This window comes from Emydura macquarii, unplaced genomic scaffold, assembly GCF_026122565.2.
Source record: "Emydura macquarii macquarii isolate MOO-44397 ecotype Brisbane River unplaced genomic scaffold, CSIRO-AGI_Emac_v2 contig_480, whole genome shotgun sequence".
NCBI lineage: Eukaryota > Metazoa > Chordata > Testudines > Chelidae > Emydura > Emydura macquarii.
In genome coordinates, this window is record NW_027130617.1 from 8,501,639 (window position 1) to 8,525,981 (window position 24,343).

At 39.5% G+C, this 24,343-nt stretch overlaps 1 protein-coding gene across 2 annotated transcripts in view; it reads right to left on the reverse strand.

Annotated features, from left to right (window-relative positions):
* TLCD4 (TLC domain containing 4) overlaps window positions 1-24,343 on the reverse strand; it is a 69,170-nt gene that overhangs the window by 9,335 nt on the left and 35,492 nt on the right. For both annotated transcript variants that reach the window (XM_067538425.1, XM_067538424.1), the window contains exons 5-7: window positions 15,294-15,352; window positions 13,978-14,072; window positions 2,894-2,967 (exon numbers count right to left, since the gene is read on the reverse strand). In XM_067538425.1, the coding sequence (XP_067394526.1) occupies window positions 2,894-2,967; window positions 13,978-14,072; window positions 15,294-15,352 (228 nt within the window). The remainder of the gene's footprint in view (window positions 1-2,893; window positions 2,968-13,977; window positions 14,073-15,293; window positions 15,353-24,343) is intronic.

Sequence of the window (24,343 nt, forward strand, 5' to 3'; positions counted from 1 at the left end):
GGTATTAAAACAACAAAGAACAAAGTTCAAACAATGGGGAATGGTACTTGCAAAGAGCAAGGCTAGTTCCAGCAACTGTCACGGGCGGAAAGAAGGAATTGAGGGGACATAGGGCCGGTAGTGCCTCATATACCGCAGCATGTGCGCGGGACTCCAGGGGGCAACAGAGCCGGCCCTACGGGATCAGCTAAGGGGAAAAAAGTTCCAGGAACCATGCACGGTGGCATGAACTCACCTATAGTGGAATGGACATGAGCAATCACTCGAAGAAGAACTAAAGGAGTTAGATATGTAAGGCTTGTGAAGGAACATCAGAGCTACTATATTTCTAAGTACCAAAAGAGTTAGAAGAGAGGGGATAAATTATCTGACATAATTAAAAGGCGACTGTAAGAGTTAGCACCCTGAAATTTGAAGAAACGAGTAAAATTAGATTTTACTAATACACATTTTTGCTAGCATCTATTGAGTAGTGGAATAATTTATAACAATTAATAAGGATGGGAAGACATTGCTCGATTTGTTTAAGGGAAAAAAACAAATGAAGTTCTTAAAGACACAGTATGGAGAAATTGTTCTGCACTATTTGCTAAGATATTAAGAAAATTTTAGAAAAATTCAACTAAGAAACATGGCTACGTGAAAGACTTCCTTAGCTCTTTCTGATCGTTTCTGTGCTCTAAGATCATCCATAACAAATACTAAATATTTATGTAAACCATGCTGTCACTCATTACTCTCTCCAGAGTTTTCCACCACTGTGTGTGAGGTAGGTAGCCAGTCCCTATGGTAATGTAGAACTGGTTATCCCAAACTACTATATCACACTACACTTAAGGAAAAATGTGAACACTCTTTTTCCAAGTTTAGCCACAGTATGGCCTTACTTAGATGTTTTGATATTTTATGTATTAGTTTTTTAGTTTTTTTAATAATTTCTGCAATGCTCACAAATGTTTCCGAGGAGGAGGAGGAGAAAAAGAAGGAGGAGGATCAGAAAGGAATTTTCCCCAGGTCAGATTGGTAGAGACCCTGGAGTTTTTTCACCTCCCTTTGCAATATGGGGTACAAGTCACTTGCACTTTTAAACTAACATAAATAGTGGATTCTCTGTAACTTGAAGTCCTTAAATCATGATTTGAGGACTTCAGTAACTCAGCCAGAGGTTATAGGTCTATTACAGGAGTGGGTGGGTGAGATTATGTGGCCAGCAATGTGCAGGCGGTCAGACTAGATGATCACAATGGTCCCTTCTGACCTTAAAGGCTATAAGTTTATAAAGAAATTCCACCATGGGACTCTATGACAAAAGCAACCTGGCACCTCTTGTGTTTATGATGCTGCTAGAAATCCCTAATGGAAATGAAGACTTGTATTACATACATGTTTATCTAATAACCTATGTAACCCCCTTCTTTTTCTGAGTTACTTGGGAGCAGGCAACACTCACTGGTATGCAAGGGCGCCTAAGGTTGCTAACAGCAAAGGAGATCCTGAGTATCCCAGTGATGATGTAGGATAGATGGGAATCCTCTATCCACCCCTCTGCTGCAGTTCCTTTACTTCTAAATGAATTTAAAATTGGTGGTGCCTCCACCTGGCTGGCCCCTGCACATGCTCAATAGCGGGCCTTGGAGGCTTCAAGGACTAAACCTAGTCTAATAATTATAATAATCTGAGACATAGGTCTAACTCAACAATTGCAATTATGCAAACTAAACATCCAATATACTTAAATTAGAGTTAACACACCTTTACTTAGCAAATTAAAGAAAAATTGCATAACAGACTGAAATTAAACATCACTATTATTTTAAATCCACAGGGGCAGTTGAATAAATCAATTAATAAAAATAGTATACAGTAATAAATGAAACTTGTCTAACTGGCATCTACACTGCCACTATTTACCCCACCTCCAGAGTGTACACTCCCCTAAAGTTCAGAGCCCTAACCACTTGCTTGTGTGGGCACGCTTGAAGATCTGAAGAAGGAGACAGCACTCTGTTGGTTCACTGTACCAGTTCAGTCCAGGTATCAAGCTGGAGATTTGGAGTTGGCCCAACCAAATGTCTGCAGTCCTGGCACTGCTTGAAGGGACTCTCTCTCTCTCTGGCTCTTCTCAGGCCCAGTCAAAATCTCTTTGCTGTGCCCCTTCCTTTACATGCCCTGCCCCAAACAACGGGGGGAGGGGAGGCAGGGACCTCATACCACTTTCACTGCAGGCCCACCTCAGTCAGCTCCAGGCTCAGTCGCTGCCTTGGCTTGGGCAATGCCACCAACCTCCGAAGCTCCCTGCTCAATCAAAACTCCAGCAGGCCCTCAGCAGCAGCTTTGGAACCCCAGCAGCAGTCAGCAGCAGCTTCGGGACCCCAGCAGCAGGCAACAGCAGCTTCCAGCCTGGACCACACTCCACCCCAGCCCCAAAAATGGAGTCCCCACATGCTTTTCTCTGACTCCCTGGAAGGGGAAGAGTCTCTCTCCTTTTTCCCCAAGGCATCACGGGAGTTGTAGTCTCCCAGGATCTTCCCAACTGTAAAACTCCCAATTAAGTTCCAAGGCCCCTGAAGTACAGGGTGCCCACACCTATTTATTCCCATCTAACATACACACTTATGGATATTCTTTTGTTCAATTGTTTTATGTTCACTTCATATTGCATAGAGAATCATCTACAATAAGGAGGAACTCCTCTGGAATACACTGGAAAATAATTTTGTGTGTACAGTAGCCCAAAATTTTCATAGCAAACTTTTTCCAGCTTATAAGTTTGGCTATGTTGAAGTGTGACTATAGAAAATTAATCAAATTTCTACTAGCTATTTACAGTTAAGTTCAGTTATCTAACAACATGGCAAGACATGAGTTAAAGTAAAATTAATTAACCACCTACCGCTGATTCACAAAAGGAGTAGAGAACTCTGCAAGCAGACGGAAGTTACCAAAATATGCCAATATTCCTTCACCCTACATAGCAAGATAATTAAAAAGAAGAGTCAGGATGTAAATCTTAGTCAGAAATTTAATCCGAAGAACTCATTGAGCATTTCCATTTTGTTAAAGTTTCCCAGCATTTGTAAACATTTATAGAATCTCAAATACTTTACCATAACTGCAAGTGTCAAGTGAATGTAATAAATTTCCCAACCATCTTTATAAAACTGTAAAGTAAATCTTTTGTAATATCTAATGCAGGTGTCCTTCATTTTTTTTTTTTTTAATAGGGATCAGTTAAGAAAGCAAGGAAATATGCAATGTTTCTTGTGACTCCAAATCATTGACCAGGTAATTAAAAATATTTATAGTTATTTGTGGAAGATTAAATGGTTATAGAGTGTTGGCTAAGAAACAATGGCACTCTCCAATCAACATAAAAATAGTGTAAAGTTATGATAAATTAAACTTAATATATTTTATAGAAACCATCTACAATGATTCAAGAACATTTTGAATTTCTCATGTTTTAAATAAACCCAGCAGAACCATACTAAACTCACAAAAAAAGAGTACTCATTTTAGGAAGTTAATTAGTTTGCCAAAATAGAGACTGAGGGCCAGATCCTTGGTCCTATTTCAACCCTTTTGCACTGCTCTATCACAGCAAAAGGGCTGGAAAGCCAGCATAACCAGCCAGCTGAGATTCTCTCAGCTCAGAGGAATCCCTGGGTTGTGTAGAACAGATTGTGCAAGCTCTATTCCAATCTTGTTATAGCCCGCAGCATAGGGGATGGGTTGGAGGAAGAGCATGTGGCCAGAGTTGTGCTGTTCTCTGGCAATCTCCAGCTGGCAGAGTGGCACCAAAGCACAGCTGCATGATTAAACTGAGCATTTTTTAAACTGTTAAATTACCCAGTATAATTTTGGATTGAGGCTTTCATTTATAAACAAATCTTCCACGGATGATCATCTGTGCTGGTTCTTTCTGTCTACAGAGGAGTAAAGATATATTCTTCGTCTCCGTCTATGAGTTTTTGGCAGCATCATATGCTCTTAAGAGCAGCAATTAAGTAATGTTTGTGGGAGAAGCAGTTTACAGGGCTGAATTCCAACACTGGAACCCATTAAAAAGGCAGCATTCACCAATGCTTGCCATACAGCAGTATGTGAGGTGCCACTGTTTTTCCCCTATACTTGGAAAGAATGAATAAATTCTTAATGATGACCACTGTATTGCTATGGGAATTCTATTACCATGCTCAGCACTGTATAAAAAACAGAAAAATTGTTGTATGTCCAGTAGTCTTACATTTTAAGGACCAAATTCTACCATAAAATACATGTTTTTACAACTTCCACTTAAGTTAATGGGAGTTATATGCACATATCTGAGGGCAGAATTTGGACCTAGATTCAGGGATGACAATGACTCTTTTTTTATCCCAAGTTCACTGTGAGAGATGCTATTATTTACCTCTGAAATCTCTGGGACTTGTTTTATTGTCATTGCAACTAAAGGAAGAGAGAAAAATTTAAATATTTGGCATTCTTTGCATATATGATTGGCCCTGGGAGGGATAATATTGTTCAGTTTCTCTAATCCGGTCTCAGAGTTTCATGATTCTACTGCTACATCTTATCTTTCAGTTAGAAACAAAGTTTCATCTCTTCTGATCCAGGAAATAGGAATCCTGAGATTAAATCCAAACCAAAGATTTGGACATGCAGATGAATGAATAATGGACACGTGGAATGATTTCAAGTGGCAGTACACAACTTTAACATGGGGGAAAAGCATTATGTGCCACCCCCCACTCTCACATACCAGGCATTTAAATGGGTCCAGTAAAGGGTTACAGGACACCTACCATACAACCAATAACTGAGGTTAGGCGCACAGCTAGGATTCGGTTTCTGAATCTTCTTTAACTGCCTCTGTCCTTCCCGAATAGAGAGAAGGTGTAAAAGTTACCAAGGGAGGACCTCAGTCCACCAAGACTTCAGGTCTCCCCTTTTTCCCCATAGGCAAAAGGATCACCAGTGAAATCCTGGGTTTCACTTACCTCTGGGAACTGGTCCCTTTTAGCCTTATCTGTACTCGGAGGCAGATTAAAATGTATTGGGGACATGGGCACAAAGAACATTTGGGTCCCCCATGCTGTGGGGGCCAAAGGGTGCTGGAACCAGGGGAAGTGGAGCGCCATGTCCACCCACTTTTTAACATGGGTGTAGCATCCTCAGGAGCTGATCAGCTCCCCAACCGTAAAGCACAGCTCCTGCTAGTAGCGCCAGCCTCTTCCCTTGCCATGGGGCCCCATCCACTGCACCTCCTCTTCCTCCCAGGACCCTGCCCCCTGGCCAGTTGAGAAGCTGGAGCTGGGCCATGGTTAGAGCTGCCCAAGGAGCCCCAGCTGCTGTGGATGCCCCCAAATTGGCCGGAGGTCCTGGGCACGGGCCCTGTGGTCACATGTTGATCTGCGACTGTCTGTACTGGATACTGCTACAAGCTGCATAAAGCTAAACAGTCTTGCCTTTCCTAATATTAAATTTGTTAATTCTTAATTCTTATAACCCAACTGTAATTCCATGATGCTGGCAGGAAGGGGAAAATAAATCTATCGCCCTTTTGCCCATCAGGTTCAATGGGAAAAATTCCTTCCTGATCCAAAAGCAGGCAGTAAGTCTGACCTGCAGCATCCTAAAAACACAGCTCCTATGTTACCAGTAAGAGGAGGGTACACAGGGCAACTAGCTGGAACAAGAGGCTTTTGAAAAGTTGGGGTGAGGAGAAGGCACTATGAGTACCAACTGGCTAGCCCACTCCCTCCTCCCCAGTCAATGGGAAGGTTGTGGTCTGCCCCCCACTCCCACCATGCATGCATTCTTGCATCCACCTCCTGCCAGGACTGCATACATCCCCTGCAAATTCTGGGGTGGGGTATTGAAAGTCAAGTCTCACCCACTATAATTAGAAGTAATACATAAGATTAACAGAAAAACTTATTTCAGTTTCCCTTCAGTTTAGTTTGTGCATTCAAACAGCACTTTGTGTATAGTCAATCTATAGTTACTCAGGATAGTCGGTTTCTCCCTTGCTAAAGGCACCCTTGTAAACAGGAAAGCAGGAAAGTGTCCACAACGCATTTTAAAAAAAAAACAACTAATAATATTTTCTAGGACATTTTATTTAAAGGATGGTATATGAGAATCTGGAATATTTCCCATGCCATTGCTAAACACACTGATGGACCGACTTTGTCACATCTCGATTCATCTGTGAAGATGCTGGACAGTCATATTGAAGGTAAGTGCTTGGTCAGTGATAATTTCTGGCAGAGTCAAACCTCTCTTGTGCATGCATGTGATGAGTAGTACATTCTCTGTTACCAGCTATGGACCTGATCCCAATCCCCTTGAAGTCAAGGACAAAACTCCTACAAAGGGAGGAGGTGCTAGATCAGACAGTAAGATGACAAGTTTCCTGAGATTTTTTAAATTACATTTAATAATTGTAAAGCTGTGCAAAATACAAGATGAAGTAAAAAAATACAAGACTTTCAAAGCTGGATGCTTAAAAGTGAACATGTAAGTCCATATTTAGATGCCTAAATGTAAGTAGCCTGTTTTCAGAGGCCCTGATCTGTGTGTGCTTCACCTCTGTAAAAAACAGGCTACTTGTGTTTAGGTGCCAAACTTCTAGTGCCCAGATTCATTCTCTATTCAGTACTGTTGAACAAAAAGGGACTTTGCACCAGGTCTCAAAAAAAATTTTAATAGGGCTATTTGATCATATTGAAATATTTGGGAGGCCAATTTTTGCTCAGCCTGAGCCCAGATTCTGATTTACCATTGCAGATCAGATAGATGTCCAGTTGCTACCATTTGCACCTGCAGTTCTTTTGTGGGTGTAAAAGGGCACCAGTAAGGTTAGATTCAAGCCCTAATCCATGGTATAGCTCAGTGGTCCCCAAATTTTTTACTTCACATGCCCCCTTATCTCTCTCCACGTTCACCATCCCACCAGCCGTAGTTGAGAGACAGAGCCGGAGCTGGGAGCAGGGCTTTGGGTTAGGGCAGGGGCCAAGGCCCAACGCCGGGGCCTTAGCTGGAGGTGGGTCTGTGGCCAGGAGCAGAAGCGGGAGTGGAGCCATAGCTGGGCTACAGTAGGGGCCTGAGGCTGGGGGCACAGGCCGGCAGCCATGGCCAGGTACAAAGCTGCAGATGGGCCAGGGGGCCAAGGCCAGGACCGCAGCTGTAGGGCAAGCCAGAAGCAAAGACGCAGCCAGGAGCTGTGGGTGATGCCGGAAGTGGAGCCGAGGCCACAACAGGAGTGGGGCTGGGTGACACGTCCCTCCTGCCCCCCATCGGCACTGGCCTGGGTGCTGCCACACACCCCTGAACATCCTTTATACCACCCTAGGGGGGTCCACCCCATAGTTTGGGATTGCTGAATAGAAGACAGTCTGAAGAGTGTGTGCGCGCCTTTCTTTACAGCCTCCTAACTTTGCCACTCCTACAAAATATAATGCAGACTGAATACCAGCAGTTCTAGTTCAAAAAAACCCCCTTCCTCTGTCTGGTACAAATGTATTTAGAAAGTCATTGCACCAGTATGGTTTTGAATCATGCTTGTCGTTTTCTCTAACACACAGCAGTAACTTAACTTTGAGCTAATTTATGGTAACATTGCAGTTACCAAGAGACCTTTTTAGAAATATGTTTCTCGGTGTCCGTCAGAAATATGACTGACCAGTTGAATAGGAGGTTGTTTTTACAACCAATAGATGCTGTAACACCTAGATCAATAGGGCTGTTTAAATGAAGATTTTCAGCATTCACTCTGAATTTTGCAGTATTTGTTGATGTAAGCAGCCATATATTCTTAGTGCAGCTAAATCCTTAAATTATATTATATATATTTAAAGTAAGACATTAAAAACATTTAGCAATTAATTAGACCCTTTCCCAACCAAGAATAGGAAATAAACTCTTATGTATTAAATATCAGTTGATAGCTCAAGTTAGCTCCCCCACAGCCATTATATTGTCCTGCATACAATTTGTAAAAACACAGCATTAACAAAACAAGTATTAGTTCAGTTGCATTATTCAGACTTTTTTGCAAGCTATGCCATAGCTGTAGAAAAAATCCTTTTGGAAAGTAGTCTTGATTGGTGACATTCATGGAAAGTTTTCTTTAAGAGTTTTTTCCAAAAAAAATTCTAAAAGAAAATCTGATTGTATAGAGATCCTGATTCAGCAAGAAACTTAAGCACACCAAAGAAACTACCCATGAGTTTAAAGTTAAGCAGGTGCTTAAGTATTTTGCTGACTCAGTGTTTAAATCAGCTAAATGTCATGTAGTTTTGGGAGTGAGAGGGTGAGAGACACTGAACTGTTCTTCTTAGGCTAGATCACTTTTACACTGAACATATTTTTATATTGACAAGCAATAAACTCTTGGAGAAAGAATCTTTACATTAGAAAGCAAGCCATAGTCTTAACTTTGTATAAACTGTCAAAACAGCATATACAGTAATTTAATCTGTGGAAGAGGAAAAACGGTCAGTTCAAAACACATCCTGGGTCAATTAACCCAAACCCTTACCTGGTGGCCAAAAAATAACAGAGAGAAATACTTTATAGGATGAGTCATTGTAACTTAATTTGCTGAAACTACAAATACGGATAAAAAAGTAACACCAAAAACAGCTTTATATACTTTCCCTCCTAGATACTAGTAAATCCATATTTTAAATGAGCATTGAAACTGCTCAGTTCAAAGTTATAGCACTAATGGCAGACAAGACAGGAATTAAGTAAATTTAAACCTGACACTCTATCCTTTAGTTTGGACCACTATGAACAGAAAATGTGGTTACAATGAAGCAGACTTGTAACACCATGTCGCCATGAGGTGCAGTTAATAGTTCAGGTCCCAAGTAGTTAGAAGTTTGGAGGTATGTGTTCAGTCGCACTTACAAATAACAGTTGCAGAAAAAGGCTTTTATCTTTCATTATAATACCTTATTTTCATGTGCTCATTACTTTCAGATATACCTTTCAAGCTGAAATTCTCCAAGCTTAGTCTTAGTCCATAGGTGATTTTTTAATAAAAATTATTAGAGGGCAATATATATATTAACTCTACTTCTTTGATTTAAAAATAGGTTTTTTTGTTTTACTCAACTCAAAAATGACTGAACAAAATCACTTCAAAAATTGGGGTGTGTTTAACCCTCAATGAGGAACAGTCACTTGGCCCATCTTGAAATTTTTTTCTATATAATAATTTTTTATAAATACCTGTAGTTAGACATACTGTAAAGTAGGCTCACGGCTTTTTAGCTACAACTACTTGGTCCTTCTGTGTCCTGATTAGCTAGCTAACAATCTACAGTTGGAGGTGCTCACTCTGCAGGCTCTGAAGTCTGCACACAAAATCAGGGAACCTTCAGATAATCTATATGTATGTATAAAAATATCACAATGCAAATTTGAAGATTAGCTCAGATCTTAAGTGGATACTTTTGCAACAACTAAAATATTTGCAGAGCCTCTTTTCCATACAGTTGGAAAAGGCCTATATATATAAACAAACAAAACAAAGCAAACCAACTTGCACTTCTTTCACAAATTGTGGACATTATGGAGTTAAGTTTTTCTTCTTTTTTGGATAATATATGACCATTTGTTTTACACAAGTAAGCAATTTTGGTGGTTGCCTTATGAATGAGGTCTATATATGTAGTAAGGTCAAATGAGACTGCAGAAGCCATCTATAACAATATGTTCAAATGCAAAACACTGAAAACTTTATCACATAGCAATGGGTTAATGCCCCTGAAAAGAATATAGAAGCATGACATTTATAAAATGCCATACCAGATAAGGGCACATAGGGATAGTTTCCCTTCCAACTCAAAAATAATAAAAAAGCTTATTACAATATTAATAGTCCACTCTTCTCCTTCATGAGAACAGCTCAGCTGAAAGTATTGTTTTCCTTCGCTGTTCAGTGTACTTGAGATCTTTGGCAGATTTGGTGGGAAGCACAGGAAAAAGTGAATTTTCTGCAGTTACCAAGTGTCTAAGCAAGAGGTTTTAAAAATATATATAGCTTCCAATTAGACCAATTTTTGAAAAAGAAAAATACTAAAACATTATAGCTTTTTGTGCTTTGAATGTTTTAAGTCAACATCTGAATAAATTAAACAGACACCAGAAAGAAAGATGTTACTGCAAAGAAGTCAGCATGTCATAATATTTTGTCTAAAACCAAGAAGATTGGTTCAGGTCTCAATTTAAAGGGATTATCTCAACTTGAAAACCAATTAAAAATAAGCCAAACAGCTAACAGTAGTTTCAGGTACTATATTTGCCTCTGATTTGCCCCTTCAGTTTTTGCAATTTTACAATCAGTTTCCTGCTTTAAGTGTTTTTTCCTCTCTTCTCTTATTGTGTGGAAGATCTCCCCCACAACACACACACACACACACACACACACACACACACACACACACACACACATGGGAACCAAGAATACAGAGGAGACAATGGAAAAAAAGATATAAAAGTAAAGACACTGGATGAAAAAAGAAAAATAACTTTCTTGATAATCTTTCAGTCAATTTTGTGTGTTACTTGTAACCAGTGTAGGTAAAACAAAATCAGACAGAAATGTTACAATTTATGTTTATGAAGTTCCTAGGAGGCAGAAAATTGGTTACAATTTCAAATTTTATGTTTTGATGACAAAAGTCAGAAGATTCTCAGAACATCAGAAATCTTTAAATATTTGTAATTCTTGAATGAATTTACATAACTTAGTACCAGCAATATTTGATATATTTGATAAATATATTTATTTCATAGATTGTCCTTTCCCTGTGAATGTTTTTTTTCCAGTCTGATTAGCTTATTTCAGATTAAAAAAGAACACTTGCTTAGAAACACATTATCTCTGTATACATGCTGGCCCTAATCCTGCTGGTGCATCTTTGCAAATCAATTTATAGAATGAGATATTTAGATTTTTCTTATTTTTATAATGATACCGATAAAGAATTCTCTGGTCCTCTTTTAAAAGGGACTTTTAAATACACTCTTTAAAATGAACATGCACTAAAAGGCAAAGTTGAAGAAAAAATATAGCATTTCGTTCATTAGAATTAAGATTCAGCATTCCGTTCCTTGCAAAATCATTCATTTATCAAACCAGTGATTTGCAAGAGTGACCAAGAGTGAACAGCATTTCATAACTCAGATATTTAAAACAATATTTGAATAAATATATTTTATTAATTCATATTTTTCTGTTGTACCACATTGATTAGTTATTTCTCTTTGAAGGAAAAAAAGCTTCCTTCACCCAATGTATTAAAATCTCACACATGTACACACATCTCACTTACTCTGAAAATGTACTGATATTTGTTGTATTATTATAAGTGATATAACTCTGAAAATACTGTTACATATATTCTAAAATAATTAATAGCACTACAACATTATGTTCTAATTTCTTTCTCTTTCCACCACCTTCCAATATGTCCATTTATATTTATCTATGAATGACTGACACACACACAAATAGAAAAGATTTATCAGACACAATGACTGGGTTCTGGGATTAGTTTGTTCTTCAAAAAGCATCATTTGAGTCCATCATTACACCACTTCACATTAGCTGGATTTAGAATAGTTATACTTGTATGATTTAATAAATTCTAATGAGTCTGAGAGAAACAGCCAAAAAGGACAAGAATCAAAAAAGGTAAATTGAAGACTATGTTGTCCTCAACATGAAATTCAGGAAAAATTAAACACTTTGACAACGCTGTCCCAAATATAATTCAGTACGAGAACGTTATTTGCATAAACAAGTTCCTATTTAATTCAAACGACTTTCAAAGTAAAAAAAAAATTATGCCCAGGCAACTGGTCAGTCATATTTCTGATGACACTGTGAGAAACTTATTTCTTAAAAGGTCTCCTGGTAACTGCAATGCTATAGTAGAGTAGCTCAAGTTAATTTACTGCTGTATACTAGAGAAAATGACAGACAATTCAAAACTGTACTGGTGCAATGACTTTCTAAATACATTTGTACTAGACAAGGGAAGGGAGTGTTTTTCTGAACTGGAATTGCTGGTATTCAGCTAACATTATATTTTGTGGAGAAGTGGCAAGGTAGGAGGCTGTACAGAAACTCATCACTCCTCAGACGGTCTTCTATTCAGCTAAAGAATGGATTAGGGCCTGAACCTAACTTTACAAGTGCCCTTTCACACCCACAGAAAAACTGCAGGTGCAAATGGTAACAACTGGACACCTAGCCAATCTGCAATGGCAAATTAGAGTCTGGGCTAAGACCCAACAAAAATTGGGCTCCAAATGTTTCAGTATGATCAAATAGCCCTATTAAAAAAAAATAGACCTGGTGCAAAGTCCCTTTCTGTTCAACAGTGCTGAACAGAGAATACTGAATTATTTTCCACATAATACAACATTAGTCCATCTTGGTAACAGAGGATCTCTAGGGCTCATAGATTTAACCACTCCTTTTCTGGAAGACCACTATTAGATCATCTGTTTTAAAAAGACATTTAACCTCTCCCTTCAAGCTATTCCAGTTAAATGGATAAATTAATATTTAGCACTTGTACAGTGTTTTACATGTTCAGAGTGGTGCAAAACTAATTTAATAGCTACTGGACTAATGTTAGCTACTTGCCCTTAAAAAAAAAGTTACTAATTTAGGTGGAAGTTTTCAAATTTGGGTACCTGAAGTTTGGCACTTAAACACAAGTAGACTAGTTTTAACAGGTGCTGAGCACCCACAGTTTAGTGTTTCTGAAAATAGACCACTTATATTTAAGCATCTAAATATGGACTTACATACTCAGTGTTAAGCATCCAACTTTGAAAATTCTGACTTAACTAACTGCTTGAAAATTTAAGTCATAACAAACATATTTTCCTCGTCTTTTGCTGTATCTGCTCAAGACATTTATTTCAATTTGTACACAATAAGAGCACCTACCCATATTTTTATGTACCCTGGACATTTAAGTCTAATTATTTTAGGGAGTACACACATGGTGAGAAACCTTGCTTCGGCCAAACTTTAGCCTAAAGCAAAATTGTTAATCATTACCTTTTACAGTATTTAAAGAACACCAGCAGATGCCTACCTATGGTTGAAAATATATATGCTAGATCGTATGCTACCATTATGTAGCTCAATACATCTCTAATGTTAGTCTATTGACTTTTAAACAATGTACATAATAAACCCTATTTCAGAGGGCAAACTGGGATCAACCTCAGTGAGCTACTGAAGCCAGCATTAGAGTACATCAGCTTTGGAGCTTCCGAGGCGCTATCATTACTTCCCAGTTTCACAGTTTAGCTAAATCCATGCTGCTTGACTTACTGTTTAGATGAAGAGACACATATAATGGAATTCTGGACATGAGTACGCAAGCCATGAGTGAAAGTCTAATTAATGGATTTTAGGATATCAGAAGATTATGCCCCTGTTAATCTATGTGGGATTTAAGGTTTTAACTTTAAGTACCTGTGCCTGTGTGCTTAGGTATGCCTACACAGCCACTGGAAGTGTGTTTTCCAGTGTGGGTAGATAGACAAGCACTAGCTCTGCTCAAACTAGTGTCCTAAAAATAACTGTGTGACTACAGCAGCAATGGTTAGCCATACAAGTACATACCCGTTGGGAGGGGAGGAGTCAGGCAGGTTTGTACTTGGATGGCTAGCCCAAGTCACCACAGACACACTGCTATTTTTAATGCATTAGCTCAAGCATAACTAGCACATGTATGTCTAGCCAGGCTGGGACGCACACTCCCAGCTGCAGCACAGACATATCCCGACTTGTATGTAGAAATACAAAAACCGAGGTTTCTTAGGGAAATACTGAGATATCACAAACAGCTTAAATTCAGAGCAGTGATATTCACCCTTAGTTCACCCACTATTCCCAATGCTTGATAGCATATTGGAAAATATAGCACTCACCAGTACAAAGTAATAAGCGTACAGAGCTGCCAAATGATGAATTACAAAATATTTATCACCAATTGCCTTCCAGTAGTAAGTAATCAGCAACAAATCTGCAAGAAGGAAAAAAATCCATTAAATTACTATAATGTAAGCTCTCTCTTTAAAGCTTTCAATATTACTGCAATCTAAAAGGAAAAACCATTTTTGGTTATCTGAGGTATGCATATATTTTGAATGACAAATGGTATCCAACTCAATCCATCAAAAAGAAAAAAAAATCTGAATTATCTTTGAAGAGAGCATTTCTTAGTTCAAGGCTTCTGTATTTCTCCCTCCCCCTCCTCTGATGGACAGTAAATGTTAAAGGAAAAATTAGGCCAAAGCACTAAAATATTTTAACTCCTCCAAAAATGTTCATCAATCTTAATGGGAGCTGTCTGGCCACAGCTGTAAGCAAAAGTAGACCCAGGGACTCCCAGTTCTAGGCCCTGGTCTAAGAGGACTCATGAGCCCACAAAAATTGTATCAGGAGACCCAGAGAGAAAGGGCACTGCCAAAATATGATGCGGTCCACTATGGGAATGGTGGAGCAGCAGATGTTATTAGCAAGGCAAGGGACCCCTAATGACAAAAACATTTTTGCAGGGGGCCCTTTGATTTGTTGAGGACACTTTCCATAAAATGGATCTTGGTTTTATTTAGTCATAATCCACCCGTGATCACAAAATAAATAATCAGACTTGGGTTATCATTAAGAACAAATAATTGAGTGAAAGAGAGCACAAATGTATGCAAGGATGACAGCCATATCAAATTAAACATATTTTCAACCTCCTTCACATAGGATTGGACTCTGGCCTAAAATTCGTATGAAGACAAGGCCAATAGGGAAAGGAGTAAGCATGGAGCCACATGGAGCTGTTTGCCTCAGCTTTGTTGGGGTTGCTAAAATCCTGCCACTTGCACTCTGTAGGCACAGGGGAGAGGGAACATGTTAGAGCTGCCAGCAGCTGTGGACATCCCAAAGAGGGCTGGGGTCACAACTCCCACCCCTTCTGAACTGGCTTGAGGACCAGAGCTGAGGATCAAAGGGTGTGCACTGCACCATCTTAAAGCATGCAGTAATAGCCACACCCACAGGTTTTCCTACAGCACCCAGTAAGGCACTATATCCATCTCTCTCCTCCACTATCAGGTTGCCTCCACAGCCCACAAACATGGTTGTACATTAAAAACTACACTGAAGCCTATATTGTTTATAGAAGCTCATCACATCCTCAGAATAAAATTTAGATGCATCTATGTAGGTGATATAGACAACGTATAATTACCAGAAATGAGGTAGCCTGTGGTAATAGCAATATTCAGTTTCACAATTGAAGGGTCACCCCTGTAAACATAAAAAATGATGTACAGTTCCAGCCTTTATAATTAAAGGTTAAATTTGCATAAGACATACAAACATCACACACTTTCCCCTCCCCCAGGGTCATTCATGCTTGACCCAGCCATGTAGCATCATAGGAATTTGGGTGAAGAGGACAGGAGACGTTGCTAATTAGGAAGACTGATTCCAAAGATAGAACACATCTGCTGCCCCAGGGAGGCCAACACCAAGGATCACCTCATGTCTTAGGCAGCTGGCAAGGAACCAGAACTGAAACTCAGTAAGTCTCCTGGCATACTGAGAAGTTGAAAAGGGCCAGCCAATAGAGTGTTTGCCAGCATCTTTGCTGGCATTATTATACATCCCCTTTTATGCCTCCTATCCTGCCCTAACTTTAAATAATTTAAATCACAATCATGAGATACCATCTGGATAGCTAGAGAGAGAGAGAGAGAGAGAGAGTGTGTGTGGGGGGGGGAAGGGGGGGAGCGGCGCGGAATGGAAAAGTTACTCTCTTGTAACCAAGCTGTTTAAAATGACCGTGGCACATTCTCAATCTTGGAATATGCTGACACTTTAGGTTGGACTAATGGAACCTTCTAACAGCAGTGTCCACTGGTGCACTCTTGTGTCCCCTGAACCTCTCCTCATGGCTCCAAACGTTCAGAGGACAAGGCTATGAAAGAGTATGTGATGTGCCAACCACCTCAGTTCTTTCTATCACCTCAAGTCCAAAGTTGTAATTAGGGCTCAGAGAAAGAAGGAAAGATGGGCAGGGAGATTCATTGTGCATAATCCATCTCAAAGAGCTCTGGTTGCAGGTGAATAACCTTCATTTGTTCTTTGAGTGGCCTCTGCACATTCCCACTCTTAGGAGTCTTGCAATCAGTACTCTTCACTCTGTACAGTGATACAGGGAGGTCTTGTTAAAAAGAGATTGTAATACAGCTTTACCAAATTGTGCATCTGCTTTAGATGCCACATCTAAGGAATGTTTTATGAAGTACAAATTGAGACTAAGTAGCAGATCTACAGATTTCTAATGTGGGATTGTCTAAAGCAGGCTATAGAAGTAGCTTTGTTCTCATAGAGTGCACTCTAAGCCCTTCTGGAAAAGGTGTGTTTAAAACACTCTTGAATACAGAGTCCAACCCACATAGAAAGGTGTTGGGATGTGACTGCCCGAACTTTCCCCATAAGAAACAAACAAACAGTCTAGGCAATTTCCCGTCTTCCTTGCACCTATTCAAATAGAAGACAAATTCTCTGTTAGCATCCAAGGTGTGTACTTTAGCTTTCCCTGGAAGAATGCAGCCTTGGAAAAATACTGGCAAATGTATGGATTAAAGGAGATTACAGATGTTCATTATACTCTTCAAAATCTTTTAAATATATCATGACTAAATACAGTATTTTGTTCAACTAAGCTATGATGAGCAGACACGGCTGCAAGATGTACTTTTACCCATGATATGGAGAGTCCGAAGGATTTCAGATTAATGAGCTACTTCATTATGGATTGAATAGGAGCTGAACCTAGGTTTATATTATTGTTAGTTGCCCACAAAGAGAACCTTTTCCATTTATGATCGTAAATCATAGGCAAGTTGATGCTTCCTGGACTTTAACACAATCCCTGTACTTTTTCCCAGAACAAGACAATTCTAAATCTGTCAAAATACTATTCTGCCAAATGGAGGCCTGGATGGCAAATCTGACCTCTACGGGGCCAGGAGGCTGGAATTCCAGGGAGACACAGATAAACTGCTTATGATAATTGCAGTAGATCCAAGAACCACTGTTGTCTCACTCAGGCCAAAATAACTTTAGTTTTTTCTTGTACAAATATCCTGAGAACTCTGAATTAGAAGAATTTGGGGATGAGGGGACACAGCTGAGGAGACGTACTCCCTAGTCTACAAGAAATGCATCATTGTCCATTCATGCTCTGGAGTAATACCTCTGACATTTGGAGTTATTTCTTGTTGCAAATAGACTCAGACTCTAAGGTCAGAAGGGATAAATATGATCATCTAGTCTGATCTGCACAACGCAGGCCACAGAGCCTCACCCCATCCACTCCTGTAAGAGACCCTCAACCTATGACTGAGTTATTAAAGTGCTCAAATCATGGTTTAAATACTTTAAGGTACAGAGAATCCACCAGCAAATGAACTGTGCCCCATGATACAGAGGAATGTGAAAAACCCCCAGAGCTGTTGCCAGTCTGCCCTAGGGGAAAATTCCTTCCTGATCCCAAATAGGGCAATCAGTTAAACCCTGAGCATGTGGGCAAGACTCACCAGCCAGATACCCAAGAAAGAATTCTCTGTAGTAACTCACAACTCACCCCATCTAACATCCCTTCACAGGTCATTGGCATATCTGCCACCCGTAGTCAAAGATCAGTCAGTTGCCAAACTAGGCTGCCCATCATACCATCCCCTCCATAAATTTAATCAAACTCAGTTTTGAAGCCAGCTAGGTTTTTTGCCCTCACTGCTCCCCTTGTAAGGCTATTCCAGAATTTCACTCCCCTGATGGTTAGAAACCTGCATCTAATTTCAAGTCTAAACTTCCTGATGGACAGTTTATATCCATTAGTTCTTGTGTCCACATTGGCGCTGGACTTAAATAATTCCTCTCCCTCCTTGTTATTTATCCCTCTGATGCATTTATGGAGAGCAATCGTATCTCCTCTCAACTTTCTTTTGGTTAGGCTAAACAAGCCAACCTCTTTGAGTCTCCTCTCATAAGGCAGGTTCTCCATTCCGCAGATCATCCTAGTAGCCCTTCTCTGCACCTGTTCCAGTTTGAATTCTTCTTTCTTAAACATGGGAGACCAGAACTGCACACAGTATTCCAGATGAGGTCTCACCAGCGCCTTGTATAACAGTACTTACTCCCTATCTTTACTGGAAATACCTTGTCTGATGCATCCAATGACCGCATTAGCTTTTTTCATGGCCACATCATATTGGTGGCTCATAGTCATCCTGTGATCAACCAATACGCCCAGGTCCTTCTCCTCCTCTGTCACTTCCAACTGATGCATCCCCAGCTTATAGCAGAAATTCTTGTTATTAGTCCCTAAATGCATCACCTCGCACTTTCCACTATTAAATTTCATCCTATTTCTATTACTCCACTTTACAAGGTCATCCAGATCTTCCTGTGTGATATCCCGATCCTTCTCTGTATTTGCAATATCTTCAAGCTTTGTGTCATCCGCTAACCTTATTAGCACATTCCCACTTTTTGTGCTAAGGTCAGTAATAGGTTAAATAAGATTGGTCCCGAAACCGATCCCTGAGGAGCTCCACTAGTAACCTCCCTCCAGCCTGACAATTCACTTTTCAGTATGACCCATTGTAGTCTCCCATTTAACCAGTTCCTTATCCACCTTTCAATTTTCATATTAATCCCCATCTTTTCCAATTTAACTAATAATTCCCCATGTGGAACCGTATTAAATGCCTTACTGAAATCTTGGTAAATTAGATCCAATGCATTCCTTTTGTCTAAAAATCTGTTATCTCCTTTTTTGAGATGATCAGGTTGGTCTGGCATGATCTACCTTTTGTAAAGCCATGTTGTATTTTATCCCAATTAATGTTAACCTCGATGTCCCTAACTACTTTCTCTTTCAAAATTTTTTCCAAGACCTTGCATACTACGGAGGTCTAACTAACAGGCCTGTAGTTACCTGGAACACTTTTATTCCCTTTTTAAAAAATAGGAACTATGTTAGCAATTCTTCAGTCATACGGTACAGACCCTGAGTTTACAGATTCATTAAAAATCCTTGCTAATGGACTTGCAATTTCATGTGCTAGTTCCTTTAATATTCCTGGAGGGAGATTATTCGGCCCCCCCGATTTAGTTCCATTAAAATGTTCGAGTTTGGCTTCTACCTTGGATGTGGTAATTTCTACCTCCATATCCTCATTCCCATTAGCCACCCTCCCACTATCCCCAAGCTCATCATTAGCCTCATTAAAAACAGAGAAAGTATTTGTTTAGATATTCGGCCATGCTTAAATTATCGTTAACCTCCACCCCATCCTCAATCCTTAGCGGTCTCATTTCTTTCTTTGTTTTCTTCCTATTTATATGGCTATAGAATCTTTTACTATTGGTTTTAATTCCCTTTGCAAGGTCCAACTCTACTTGGCTTTTGGCCTTTCTTTCTCCTTTATCTCTACATGTTCTGACCTCCAAGAGGTAGCTTTCCTTGCTGATCCCTCCCATCTTCCACTTCTTGTAGGCTTTCTGCTTTCTCTTAATCACTTGTCTGAGATGCTTACTCATCCAGCTTGGTCTACAACTCTTGCCTATGAACTTTTTCCCCTTCCCTGCGATGCAGGCTTCAGATAGTTCCTGCAACTTTGACTTGAAGTAATTCCAAGCCTCCTCCACCTTTAGATCTATGAGTTCTTCAGTCCAGTCCACTTCCCCAACTAATTCCCTTAATTTGTTAAAGTTAGCCCTTTTGAAGTCAAAGACCCTACTCACAGATTTATTTTTGTTTATCTTTCCATTTAGTTTAAACTGAATTAGCTCATGATCACTCGAACCAAGGTTGTCCTCTATAACCAGTTCTTCTATGAGGTCCTCACTACTCACCAATACCAAATCTAAAATGGCATCGCCTCTTATTGGTTCAGTAACTATTTGGTGAAGGAATCTGTCAACTATCACATCCAGGAAAATCTGGGCCCTATTATTACTACTAGCACTTGTTCTCCAGTCTATAGCTGGGAAGTTAAAGTCTCCCATAATCACACAGTTCCCAGTATTATTTACTTCATTAAAAGCTTTAAAGAGGTCTCTATCCATGTCCAAATCAGATCCTGGTGGTCTGTAGCACACCCCAAGCACTGTCCCAGGGGAAACGCTAGTACTTTTCTTCCCCAGTGTGATTTTTACCCAGACAGACTCTGTCTTATCAATTCCATCAGTTCTAATTTCTTTAGTCTCATCATTTTCTTTACCTCATCATTGATATACAATGGTACTCCACCACTTTTATCTTTATATCAGTCTTTCCTAAATAGCAAATACCCTTCATTACATGTACGCCAGTCATGACTACTATTCCACCATGTTTCTGTTATCCCTATAATATCTGGTTTTATTTCCTCTACCAGTAGCTCTAGTTCCTCCATTTTGTTACCCAGGCTCCTTGCATTGGTATACAAATAAGTCTCCAGGTACTCCCACAGGGAAGGGATATCATTCTCTATAGAGTTCCTGAGTGATCATGTAAGTCTCTGCTCAACTGATCTGCCATATGTTGTCCTTGCCTGCAAAGTGAGGAGCTATATGATAAATATGATGCACCATGCACCATTCCACAGAACTTCAGCCTCTTTGCATAGCTAGCTGGAACATGTTCCCCCTGCTTCATGTAAAACATTGGTATAATGTCAGTAATTATTTGAAATACTCTGCCTGGTAGACAAGGGAGAAATGTCAGGCTCTCAAGTCCTATCATTCTTTATTCTTGTATTTTGATATTGGAATTTTTCTCTCAAATTTCAGATACCATAAATTGTCAAATTATTGTAAAGAGCCCTCTGGCAATTTGGAAGGATCAGAGGTGACAGCTACTGACTGAGTTGGGAAGTTGAATAAAGACAGTGTGATGTTAAGTCCACCATATGAGGAAAAGGCACACCGGGTAGTGTCCTTTCATTAATGTACAGTCTTGCTAGCTAATACGGGAGAGGTCTTATCTTTAGGTGTGCATCTAGAGCAGTGGTTCTTAACCTTTCCAAACGACTGTACCCCTGAAGCCTGAGTCCCACCCCCACGGGGCTGAGGCATGTAACTTAGTTTCATGGCGCCCCTGTGGCTCCAGGCAATTGCCTTTCTTGCCACCCCCAATACCAGCTCTGCACTTGCGACCCCTCTAAACCCCCAGGTTCAGAAACACTGATCTAGAGTTACACCTTGCAGAATCCATAAGGCTCATTAACTTGAAGACCATCACTGTTTGCCATGGATTCTCCTGTAGTATTTCCTAGCACCTTTCTTCTGGAACAAAAAGCTCTGCTCTATTTACTTCCTTAAAATAAAGGCAAGAGTCAGATCCTGATTTTAGTAGCCTCTTAGCTTAATTGGTTAGATTAAAGAAAAAGCATTCTTCCTTAACTTTCCAGTGAAGTATTAAAGTAAATCTTGCGTTAACCTTACAAGTTTAATTACTCCTTTTAGTAATTGATGAGCCAGATAAACTGAATCATTGATTTACTGTTTGAATTTTGATAGTAACCTTGATTTGATTATTGCATTGTTTTACATTTGATTAGTTTAAGGAAATTAGAAGTAAATTAGTGACATTTGTTTAGCTTCACATTTATTTGCTTATTTTTAAATAAAATTCATAAAAGCACACTAGCATGGTTCCTCTCTCAAAACTCCAGTGCAAAAAACAACAAATTTAGAGGTAAAGGTAAACCAAAATAGCTCTTGGACCATATTCTAATTATTGCATTTAAATCCTATTACCACAACACAGAGCATTTAGTTTCTTTCTCTGTCCAAAGGGGTAGAGACTGGACTTCACCCCCTTTAGCTCTCTGAGAACAGCAGCCATCATTACCAAGGAATTTGAAGCTGGATAGAACAAGAAGCCCTCAGGAGGCAGCTTACTTAACTTGTCTGCTTTCTTAGAAAGTGCCAGTCCAGATGCTTGATTTCACCTGGTATTATAGCCAGTTGTAACAAATCATCTAAAACCAAGGCAAACTTATTCTTAGAGGGTAAACCCGGAATAAGGTGATGGTGTGTAATTGTCTAAGGGCTCTCTAGTTTTTCTTCAGATAATGTGTCTAGTACAAGTAAAAGCACCTGTTCCCTTGGTACTTGCAAACATGATGGATCCAGATGGGACAGTTCAAATACTTTGGACCCTTCTGGAAAAGGTTGTTTTTGTGGCTGCCTTTCTTCAACCCTTTTAAATTCAGGGTAATACTTAGGGAAAGACCAATATGGCTGCAATGCCCATGGTTGTTGCTCTTAGTCCTACTAGTATCTGGTAGGAAATTACCTATCATAATTCCTGGATGAGACAGGGTGATCTCACAGTCTGAATGGTTGGAACCTAGAGTCTCAGTAACACTCTGTGGGTTCACTGACCCATCTCCTAGCACATGAAGATTAAGGAAAGGTATCAGGCCAGTTGTAGCTTGATTTTAGATCCAAGGAAATTTCTAAGAGTGACAGCAATGGCTTTGTTAAGCAAAAAGGACAAGATATTTCTCTGGGAACCAGAAGGGGAGATTCACACATTGCTAAGAAGGTTTATGTAATTATTGAATCAGGTAGCAATATGCAAATGCAGATATAACCAGTAAAAGTCCACTGTCTCAACCTGCCTGGAGCTGGCTAGATTGAGACACAGTTCTTTCTGCTTCACAGAAACACAGAATTGCCATACCAGATCAGTTTCTATTCCAATATCATACTTCACAGGAAGGTTAAAAAATGTCAAAGAGTGGACAATTATAGAATAGCCTGCTCACTGGCGAATTTTCATCTTACTTCCTGGTCACTTAGTGATTTACTTCTGTCCTGAAGCATACCTTGCTTCCCCCACCAATTATTCTCTCCCATTCTCAAATCCTTTGTCTTTCTCTCTCATTTTCATCACCTTAAAAACAGTACCTAAGTAGTCACAAATATAAAATCATAAACTGTCTGAAGAATGAAGAAAAGAAGAGTCACTAATATATAACATTCTGTACCATTAAGTAATACACATAACTCAGTTGAATAATTACCCGATGTTTCACTGTAACTTGTCCACCCACTCATCCCTATTGTTTGTTAGATTCAATCATGTGTAATGCCTGAAATTAGATCCTAAACTCTTCATTGGAGGGACAATGTCTTCCTATGTATCCAAAAAGAACCTGAAACAGTGGTGTCCTAATCCTAGCTAGGGTCTGTGGACATCACCATAATCAAATAAATAATTTACAGTGACTGCCTAATTAAGTTTAAGGTTCACATCCATGCATTAAAACCCTGAAGTTAACCCATCTATTTGTGTCCACACACAGATCCAGAAGCATTTCTGACAAAGCTATTCTAAAGATCCAGGACCTAAGCCTTTACCCACAACTAACTCTGAAGGGCTAGGTTGATTTGGACACTACCACATAGCACCCACACTTACAGCATACAGTGAGGGGGCATGTGGCAGCAGCATGGAAGTGAAGCTGGGGGTGGGGGAAGCATTTGGCCAAGTTATAATAACCTTTTGAAAACTTGCAGTTTACACAGACTCAGTCGAGACTTTCTAGAGTTTAACAACCAAAAGTCTGAGGATTTCATCCTCACTGAGCATGCTCAAGCCTCTCGCAGCTACTAGTGCTGACCAGATTGTGCATGCACAAATCAATGGAGTCCAGGGCTACAAGGGTTCAGAAGGACCTTCTCTGTAATGGTTGTTCCAGGCCAATATCAATTAGTTTATGCAAAATAAAAATACTTAGTACTTTAGATCTTCAAAGTGAAGTTCAAAGTTTGACTTGATCCTTGAAGGTGCTGCATGTTCTCAACTTCCTCTGAAGCCAATGGAAATCAAGGATGCTTAGAATCTTGCAGGACAGTACCCTAAACAATTATAATTCCTCCTCTGTGAGGAAATACTTTAAAAATATTATCCCATTCTTACAAATGAAAAACAAAATACAGCAGTGTTAAAGGACATGCCCAAAGCCACACAAAGTCAGTGACAAGGTTGTGATTAAAACTCATAACTTCATAGCACCCAATCCTGTTCAGTATAACAGATCATACTGCATTCTAATACTGATCTATAAACAACTGAATAGTATGAAATGTAGACAACATATGTTCTATTCTTTTAAAACCAGATGAAATATTTTTTGCATTTAAGTTTAGTCAGATTTCCATACTATGAATCAATTTAAAATGAAGTTATGGTGGAAAGATGTTAAACGCTTTTTTTTTTTTTTTTAA